Here is a 10,430-nt window from a genome sequence, read left to right as displayed (position 1 = left end):
CAGCGGAACGCCAACTCTTTGGGGAAAGGCTCTCTCTAACTCTGCTTTTACACTTTGTTTTTTTGTTTTAAACACAAACGAGAACTTGTGCTGAGGCTCCCAGTAGCAAGTACAGCCCTCTAGCTCTACGGTTTGCCAAAAACTAAGACACAAGATCCCCGAGTTGCTGCTGGCTCCAAGAATTACCACGGCTAGCTCTGGTGCAAGCAGCTTTGCTGAAAGGCAGTTTGACATCCAGTATCATCAGGGCAAACCCAGAGAAAAAGCTCAGCCCCCTTCCTCTGGCCATACCTGAAGACTAACATGAAAATTCTCTCATTCTACTCATATTTTAAATGTGCTCCTTCTGTCTCCAGCCCTGGATTTAAAGTTTGAGCAGCGCAAGCTCTCCCAGATCACCCTAACATAACAGGGCAAAGGCCCGTTCAGATGCTTGTTTCAAGAAGCCCTGGAGCTATCGCAGGAAAATGCAACCTGCACACATTCAGAAGCAAAATTATTTTTAAGGGCAAGCAAACAAGACAGAAATTCTGCTCATGTAATTGCCGCTGCTTTTGTGTTGGTCTGATATCAACTGCCTTGTCTTCTAAGGCAGGTATTGTGAAAACCCTTAGCAAGCCAGAAGAATCTCAGCCAGTTTCCTTTTATAATACTCTTTATTTGATTAAAGAATTTGTATTCTTGTATACACTGGAATGTGTTCTAGTCCCTAGGCCAGTATTGTACAGGGTTACAAAAACTGTTTTCTTTTTTAAATATTACCCTCGAAATTTAAGAAAAACGCTCCTTTGATGTTTGAACTAAACTCGACTCCATTTTAAAATCTTACAGACAAGCAACTCTCAAACACAACTGAATTAATAGGATTCATTGTCTACTTCGCTACAGAACAGGGTTTGCTTCCCTTCCCTTAGAACACACCACCCTCCCATGGAAAGATCCAGGGTTTATTTCCTCACCAGTGCGTACTATTAACAGAGGAGAGACTGCTAACTTCTTTGGCAGATCACCTGTGGGAACTGATACGCACTTCTTCTCAGGGAAGTACTCTTCTCGGAGCACAGTACGTGAGTTTTTAGGACTTCTGAGGACAGGACGCTATTTGCTCTTCACCCGTGGCCTGACTCTCGCGCTGCTCAGAGCCAGCAGCCCTTCCTGCCGCAGCAGCCGGCAGCGGCACGGCATCGCGTGGTTGGGCAGCTACAGCCCAGCGGCGGTCAGGCTGGGACCACCGGCCGCTCAGTGACAGGCCCTGAATCAAAGGGGTGAGATGAATTCTGGGGAGAGCACAGCTCTGCGGGATGAAGTAAATAACGCTGTTCAGGCAGTCAGAGGAGGAACACCTCTGCGACGGCAAACGGCACGTTCAGGTGCTGTTCAGGCGCCACAAAGGTCAGATCTGTCCAGCATGTATTCTGGAAACTAGCATTTCTTCCTCCCCCATCGCAAAGGGCTGAGGAAAAACACTAGTTTCAGACAGGTCCTAACAGAAGTTGCAACCTGCGCACAGGCTGAATAAACCAGTCTCCATACCCGTTTACAGGTCTGCACCCGGCCAGGCAAAGTGGTTCGACTTACCAAGAAACTCGAGCGGCTCAAGTCAGGATACTCAGATGGCTCAAATGAATGAAACAGCTTTAAAAAACTGGCCCGAGAGCTACCACAATAGACAGCGGACCCCGACACGGGATGTGGGTCGCTTCTGGATGCTCCTTCCCTTGCAGCAGCAACGAGACACTTCAGAGGTGCGGTCTCTACAAGCCCACCCTCATCTAACCTCACCAAACCTCCTGATAAGCCCAAACATAGGTTCATCACTGCAAAGCAGGGCTGAAGAGACAGCAAACGATGGCGCAGAGGCGAAAGGACTGAGCATCTGAGCTACGACTCCCTCCTCCCCCCACACTCCTGCCACAATCCCCACCTTGGAAATCAGAGCCAACCTGTTCCCCTTCGACCAGACAGAAGGGTCCAGTGAAGCAAAATGCCCTTGTGTATATTATCTTAATGCCTGCTTTCATCAATAGAAACACAAGTTGAGAGCAGAGGAGACATTAAAATGGCAGCACCAACAACAGAAGAGTGGGTGAAGCTTAAAAAAAGGAAGAGAATAATGTCTAGTATGCTCTGGGGCTGAGCTCTAGTCAGCTTCGTGCGAGAAGAAGGGGAAGCGTCAAAGCCGGGTTCTCCGCGGAGATCTTGCTTTTCTGCTGGCCAGTAGAAATCTGCCAAAGAAATTTGCAGCCTTTCCCCCCATGATCATGTCAATACTCTGCCAAAAAATGTCTGTGACCCAGGAACACTGCAGATGGCAGACAGAACCATGTGTCTTAGCAGAGAGGGCTGTGGCGTTCCAGACATTCAGAATAAACTTCGGCCTCTTTATTTTTTTTTTTTTAATTTAAAAATTTCCTTTGCGATTCCCCACAGCTGGCATTACAGGATTTCATACTTGTCCACCAGGAAGGTGGTCTCAGTAGAAAACCTTACAGGACTGTTCCCATCTACCTGGGTCACTTTGGTAACCTGTGGAGATAACACACACAGTTAGTCCAGCATTTAACACTGTGCTCCCAAATCACGGCTAAGCAGAACTTTCGGATCAACTCTGAGACAGTCACAAGGATAAAGTTAGCCCATCACTTTGAACCACAAGTCAGTACTGTAAGAAAGATCTTTGTTCTCAGGAAACCTGAGAACAGGAGAAAGATGACGCTTATGTCCAGCCTCTACAAAAACTGCACGTCTCCTTAAAGCAGCCTGCAAAGAGTTAAGCAGGACTTGTGAGCTACAGTTCAACGGAGGAGAGACGGAGAGCTGTACGCCGAGAAGTCTTTTTGTCTGGGAGGTCGACAGATTCTCTAACACGAGTTTGAGGGCAATTCATTATTGCTTAGAAGAGGTGTGAAGGCACAACTCCAACTGCAGGCAAGTTCTAGGAAGCTGCAGTTAGCAGAACTATTCACTGGCATGAACGAATCCAGCTAAAAACATAATCTCAATACTAATGCCTAAGCCCTCACTAAATGGGACAGCAGCGCATACGCATCGCACCCCACCATGGCAGGTTTTAGGCAAAGGATGACCTGAGGCAGCTTGAAAGAGGCAAGAATCACACTGTGAAGCACCGTGCCTGCAGGGCCGTCTCCATTAGTGTTGCCTACTCTTTCACTGAGACCAGCTGGAGGCAGAGGAAGGGGCAGTCTCAGATTCACAGAGAATTAGAGAAAAGCAAAAAAGACCACAGCACTGTGACAAAGAGCTGTCCTTGAGGAAGAAGAGGGCCTATCTCTCTGTCACCTTTCTAGAGAAGAGGATAGCACAATAGGGCAGACAGCTAAAGAACATCAGCGACACAGGTAAGTAGATGACACAACTGTAGCCAGACCGGCTAAGGGTAGCTCTCCTCAGCATTATTAGTATGAAACAGCAACAGCATGTTCTGCAAGTGCCCCCAGCGCATTCAGCTCTTTCAGAGCAAGTCCTGCACCGGCAGCGACCATACCTGTATGTTGCAATAGTTCTTTTTGGAGACGAAGGAGACGTGCACTGGGAAGAAGTCGTTTGGCTGCCCTGCTATGCTGAATTCCAGGCTGCCGCTCTTGTTTTTGGCATCTATCACCGGCAGGCACCACTCAAGGAGATTTCTCCGGCTATCGTGGCGATACTCGCCATCAATCTCCCCAATCACCGGGGCACCGACACCAGACCTAGAGCAGGCAACAAGGAGCTACAATAGCTTATCTGTCTATAGCTAAGGGTACGCTTGTCAAGGCCAGAGACACGAGCCAGACCTACAAACCAGAAAAGGAAAGGAACTGACAGGATACGCGAAGGCGCTTGTCAGCTCTGCCCGTACGGGGAACGCTACTTACGGCAAGGGGATTGTGATGACGACATCGTTCAGTTCTAGGCTCTCCTCTTGCAACTCATATTCTATGTTAACGTCACAACTGTTCCCACTTTCTGATGGCCAGCAGTTAACTGAGGACACAAAAACAGCACGCTAAACCATGTAATCTTTGTAAGCAAAGCAGGTGTTCAAAAAACGATGCACTTCAAAAAGCACAGCACAATTATCAAGAAATTCTGACTTGAAGAACAGCAAAAAGCTTTTCTGTGAAAGCATTACTGAAAGCAGGACACTAGTGTGAACAACAGGTACTATCTAAACAGAAGACACAAAGGTCTTCCCGCCTCCGCACTCTGGAAGTCTCACAAGGTATCAGACTCCAGAGCCAGCCGCGCTTCTGCTAGGCAGGGTACAAGCTGTCATCCCGCAGCTGAACATCGGCCTCTTCTGCCCAAGCTCCCCAGGCCACGGACGAAAGGCCACACGTGCGCTTGAACTCACTTGTCAGCGGAATGAAGGACTCTTCCGTGGTCTGCAACCTCCACTTCAGCACACCCACGTCACTGTTAACAGGGAATGATTTCTCTGGGTTCTTCAAACCAATCTGCGATTCTGCAGTGAAGAGCTTCTTGTCCACATTTGGGTGGGTCTGAAATGGGAACGTATGCCCAGACTATGTCTGTCACGGCGGTAATTTTAAGCCTTAGGACAGAACTGTACATAGATAACTCGGGTTCTAACAAGATGGCCCTACACATCCCCAAATATTTTCTTATAGAAAATACACCTTTTCATTGTTCTCTGCTCAGAAGCCCTACTGGACCACATCTGCCTATCAACCTAGAATTCTTTCCAGAAAATGTTGATCCATGAAGAAAAATCGACACCACTGGAATTTTTACCTGTAGTTTAGCCCAGACACTCTAAGCAAGCAGAGTCCAGGGCCGCTACTTACAGAACAACTGTAACGACTCTTAAAATCTGAAACAGTGTTTTAAAAACATTTGTTCTTGAAAAAAAAGCAGCCTCTTAAAATGTTCCAGCCTCACACTACCTGGAAGAACACCTGGAAACCACAAGAATACTACTTGGAGGTATCAGCAGCCTTTATGCATATATTAATCCAAATGAGGGCAGCCAAACTCAATTTAAATCACAGCATCAAGTGCTAACGGCTTTTAAAAACAAAGGATTTTTGTTAGTTAACGTTCAAGTTACACTAGAAAGACAAGAGCCAACACTGGGTTTGATTTAATCTTCCCCCTGAAGCAGCACACGTGGGAGTATTGTTCAGAACTTGTTTATGAGATGAGCTGATAAGGAACCTACTACCTCATCAACAGACCTGCAGCCAGCTAAGTACAGACCAGCTCTCGGACTGAAGAAGGATGGGGCAATGCAACATATCAAAGAAAAACAATCTTCAGAGCTCAGTAAGGTAACGGAAATACAAAGGAAGAAAGGGAAGAACATCTCTCCAAGATTCTTCTGAGGTTATAGCACTAACTGTAACCAGGGGCTTCAGTTCTGACAATTGTTTTTGATACTTAGAGCAATGGCGGGACACAAGTGAGCAGGGAGGAAACAGCTTTTTTGATAAGTTCATTCTTCATTAGCACAGTAACTTCATTTTAACACTCCCGCTCCACAGCGAAAGCTCACACGGTAAAACTAGCATCAAGCAACGCACCAGACCGCTGCAAAGTCCAAGTGAAATCAGGTGGCATGCCAATATGCATCAGCAGACAGATAAGGCTCTGAAGGTATGAAGATAAGCATGAGCCTGGATTTTTCAAGTGAACTTCAGTCTTTTGAGCCTGAGCGGGCCCTATATTTATGCTGCAGTAACATCTGCAGCGACTACTGGCATTTTCAATGCATTTGCTGAGAAGACTTGGACAAGAGCATAGCAGAGTGGGATGCACTGAAGTAGTCCCCATATTTTGCCCTGGAGAGCAGCAAAAGCTTCCTGTTCAGCACCACGAAACACCAAACAGGCTTTACCTGTAACTGCACTCCCCTCTTGTCTTCATTTTCTACATGGAGGCGAATCCGTGCAAACTTTTCATCAGAGATGTGCAGTACGATCATGCCATGCAGCTCCATATTCTGCAACCCTCCGTCACGGCCACAGGTCAAGGAAATTTTTTCTTCTATTTTCATGTGCACGCTAGACAGAAAAAAAGCAGTATCTCAAGTCCCACACTTGGTTTCTAACGGACAAGACGGGAGGTTAGCGTTCAGCATGGATAGGCTGTATATTGAACAGGTGCTCCAAAGAGTACGATAGCCCCAAATGGAATAGCACAGACAGCACAACAGATGCACACGGCAACACTGCTCCAAGAGGTTAACTCAGGGGCACATCGATCTAGGGACACAAGCCTGGAATGAACAAAAGCCCAGATAAACAACAATGATATAGCATCTTGGTATGCTGTTCACTGAAACTCCCTTTAATTTACAGCAGCTTGCCTCGTGGCAGTAAAAGGTTCTGGACTGCTACACGCAGTCCTCCTGCTACACAGAGAACAAACTGTGACGACTTGTATCCTATGCCACAATTAAACAGGAAGTCTTTGTGTCTGGGGAACAGAAAAAATGGCAGCTACGTTACCTTATCTGAAGGCAAAACATCAGGAAAGAGAGCAACATTCCAAAAAGCAAAGGAAAATCTCCAATCTCAGCTAAACAATGGATGTACATCCCATTTTAATTAAAGCAGTGTCTAATCAAATGAGCTATCTGCTTTTTGTTGTTGTTGTTTTTGCTGTGCTTTCTAAGAGTTTGCCCATCACCTTTTAACATACCAGAGCAGCACACGAGTTTAACGGCAGGAAAAAGCCCATTCCAAAAACTAAGAAGGAAGAATTTGATAGCTCTTGAAGCAACATCGGGCTCATACAGATAGCTATAAGAACACTGCTTTCAAAGCAAGGGCAATACCTACCTCTCCATGTTGATGGGAGGAGCAAGAACTTTGGCTGCTTCTGTGGAGCGTTTGCCTACAGTAGTCATGATATTTTCTCCTTCTGATTTCAGCTTGTCCACAAAGTTGTCCACCTCCTTCCCTTTAGCTCCAAGTTTCAGAGCTTTACTAGGACCTGAGGGCCTAAAGGACAAAATGCATAGGCATCTCCGAGTCAGTTTACGGCAACAGATTGGTCCTTCCTCAGCTATCATCCATGATTATAACGGGACTGTCCCCACACTGCCACGTGCACCTTTGCAGCCTTTTTCAGGGCAGACCAAGTACACAACAGATGGCCTGGTATGTAGGATAATAGGCTACAACGTAGATCTGGATTCTGTTCCCAGTACTACCAGTACCTGGTACCCCTTATTCTCAGACATGAAATGAGAAGTGCCTTGCCCATCAAGGACTTTTGTTTGGGCACATAGTTTTCAGCCAGTGCTAACTCCAAGGACCATTCGCTACCTGCTACACACGTACCTGGCAGGCGCTGGTGCCACTTTGGGCTTCTCTGTTTCAATGATGGTCTCTGTGATCATTGCTGCAGTTGTGCCTCCAGATACAGCCGAACTACCAAACCCTCCGAAACCTGGGGCCTTTTTGCCCTGTCTCTCTGCATCCCTCCTGGCCTGCTGCAACTCCTTCGCTTTACGGCGCATCTCAGCTTTTGCCTCGCGCTCCTGAGTCTAAAGGGAAAGATAACAGACTGATAGAGCTTTGGCATCTCGGCCTGTGCCACACAGCAAGCAAAACTAAGCTGATTTGCTTATAAAGCCATTGTGAAGGAAAGGAAAATGAAAGATGAACGTTTAGCTTAGAGAGAAGCAAAATAACGTTAGGACCCATATCAAAGCGGAATAACGTTATTGCATTAAATTGCAGCATTTCCCAGACAGGGAATACCAGACTTGAAATTACTTCTGCTCACCTCTCGGACTGCTCGGAACACTTTTTCTTCATGTGAGTCCATCTCAGTGAAGGTCCGAATTTGTGCCAGGTTTACGTTCTCGCGGTAGCCCAGGGCAACAATTTCATCAAAGGCAAAAATCAGGTCGAAGCAGTGTTCAGAGATCTCATTCTCCTCCAGAGCTCGACAATACTCAGGGATCTAGGTAGGGAAAAACATGTGAAAGGAGGCTTCATCGAAATAGATACATCTTAACATTTTCGTTCCACTATCCCCAGACTTCAAATGTGTGCTAGATCCCCCCCAAGACCTGCATACCACTGAGCTCCTTGATGTTCCTTTCTGTTGTTGATAAACAGCACGGTGAAGCTTTGCCACATTAATCATGTTATTTTTTCCTAACTCAAAATATTTAGACAACCTCTTAACTCTGCAACATTGTAACTCTCAGAAACCTACGCAAACAAACATTGCACAGCTGGAGAACTTCCTGAAGGTCCTCTCCTTGTAAATGACAGAAACAGGCTATAGAGTTAATACAAAGACATCTGCACAAATATGCTACTTAGAAACATCTCTGAAGCAGCATTATACTTGTAATAGCCACATACTGTAATACCACAATATTTTTTAGAAGGAGTATAGGTGTTGTCTTAAGCATACAGCAAAGATTTCACGCTAAGTTTACTGCAGCACCATCCCTTCAATCTCACCGCTTAAACTACAACCAAAAGTTTTCTATGTGTAATTCAAAGATACCGCAGGAACTTACAAGATCAAGACCGCTGCCTACTTCCATGTCAGGAACAGGCTCTAGAAAATGAAAATCTGTATAGGTGGAGGCAGATAGCGTTTCAGTTATAAGGTTCCCTCCTAATAGCATTGGTTCAGGCTACATATACACAAACTCTGCACACAGCGTTCTCAAGCGTAGATCCTTACCACTCTGGAGAAGAGTCGGAGTGTTTCCAGGTCTTCCAGGATGTTGCTGTTTTTGGTGGTGATCAGCACCATGTAGAGCTTCTCCATTGGCTGATATACGTACCGCACGCTCTCTGTTTCCACAAAGGTGTGCTGCTTCCCAGTGTTCATGAGCTTCGGGAAAGCCGCCAACAGCCCCTCGATGCGGGTTCGAGTCATCTCCACAAACTGTCGGGAGACGATGGCCTTCCCCGCCTTCGTGCAGACGGCTGCCGCCAGGAGCACCTGGGGAGAGCGCAGACGCCCCGTCAGCTGCACCCTTCGGGGAGCAGGCCTCCAACACCACAGTCTCTGCAAGTCTGACACACAATTACTTGCTCAAAGAGAGCGCAGCTTCCAGCTAGCACTAAATACAGGACTGTTTTGAAATGTGATGTTTCTCCTTAATGCCACATCTGTAGTAAAGTCACGGCAACAAAATATGGAAAGCTGTATCAATTACAGCACATGGATGGCTCTCCTGGGCATTTCATAGATGTTATTATACCAACACCGCAAAGGCACCGAGGCAATCGCCCATCTACATTCTCTGATTCTCTCAAGACTACCAAAGCTTCCTTCTGAAGATCCTCCTCAAGGAAAACTAGCTTCTTAATTGAGTCAACATAAGGCAGTTTCTGCAGCAAAAATATTCTAAATCCCCAAACCCTGTCTATTTACAGTCCTGTAATAATGAGGCAAGTGTCAGCAGCTCTCAAACGCAGACCAGTTTAGAGCCCCACCTGACACCCAGGGCAATAGTATGGCTGGGTGAGACATTCAGAGACCTTGATAAAACTGTCAAAGTCTTCCGTACCACCCCGGGAGCCCTGCAGCTTGACAACTTGGGGACAAACGTGTCCTGAAGTGAGCAGGCCAAAAACCAGGTTCTGTTCTCTAACTGCTCTGTAAAAGGCCTCAGAGCACAACGCAAGAGAGCTAATCTGCACCAAGTTTTCAAACCGCGCTCCTAGCACCCAGCTCTCTTTCACGGAGCTGCTCGGGAGCAGAGTACGGCAGCGTCTGCTGAGAGGAACGACGCTACGGGTGGGAAACAAGCAGCGGGATTTGCTCCAGAGGAGAAAACCCCTCAGCTTTGCGCTCCCTAAGCAGCGGAGAGGCCGAGCAGCCGTCTCCCGAGCGCGGCTGCACACCTGTGGCGGAAACCGCAAGGCCTCGCCGAAGGTGACACGCTTAACACCCCCAACGACCTCCAAAGCAGACGCAACCGAGTCCGCCCCGGGCAGCAACCCCGGGGACGCGCGGGGGCCGGCGGCACCGCCCCCCCCGCCGCGCGGGCGCCCCCCGCCCCAGCAGCCGACCCCGGGCGGCAGCTCCCCCCGCGCCGCTCCGCCCTGCTCCGCGCGGGGCCCCGCCGCGCCGAGCCCCGCGCTGCCCCCGCCCCGCGGCCCGGCTCCCGCTCCCGCCGGCGGCCTGGCCCGGCCCGGCGCGCCCCGGGCAGGCCCCCGCGGCGGGCGCGGCCCCGGCCCCTGCTCCAGCCCCGGCTCCGGCCCCAACCCCGGCCCCGCGGCGGGCGCGGCCCCTACCATGGCGGCGGCGGCGCTGGGCTCCCGCTCGCTGCTCCGCACCGCCCGCGTCTCCTCGGGCAGCCCCACAAGATGGCGGCGCCGAGCCACGTCCCCAGCCGGAAGCGGCGCCACGCACGGCGGGGCGGGGCCCGGGGGGCCGGCGCTGCCCCGAGGGAGGCCGCCGTGCCCCGGCCGCCCCCGCCCCCG

General features: G+C 48.9%; 1 protein-coding gene across 1 annotated transcript; it reads right to left on the bottom strand.

The window, feature by feature from the left end:
• Positions 1-637: 637 nt before the first annotated feature.
• LOC112991646 (coatomer subunit delta) lies at positions 638-10,380 on the bottom strand. Its single transcript, XM_064504136.1, has 10 exons — positions 10,242-10,380; positions 8,677-8,940; positions 7,756-7,935; positions 7,308-7,513; positions 6,804-6,965; positions 5,858-6,023; positions 4,355-4,502; positions 3,876-3,984; positions 3,506-3,710; positions 638-2,526 (listed from the first exon to the last, which is right to left on the bottom strand). The coding sequence occupies exons 1-10, from the start codon at positions 10,242-10,244 to the stop codon at positions 2,437-2,439; spliced, it is 1,533 nt and encodes a 510-aa protein (XP_064360206.1). The 5' UTR covers positions 10,245-10,380; the 3' UTR covers positions 638-2,436.
• Between the last annotated feature and the right edge of the window lie 50 nt (positions 10,381-10,430).

This window comes from Dromaius novaehollandiae, unplaced genomic scaffold, assembly GCF_036370855.1.
Source record: "Dromaius novaehollandiae isolate bDroNov1 unplaced genomic scaffold, bDroNov1.hap1 HAP1_SCAFFOLD_84, whole genome shotgun sequence".
Taxonomy (NCBI): Eukaryota; Metazoa; Chordata; class Aves; order Casuariiformes; family Dromaiidae; genus Dromaius; species Dromaius novaehollandiae.
The sequence above is the reverse complement of the archived record's forward strand: the minus strand, read 5'-3'. Positions and strand labels throughout refer to the sequence as shown.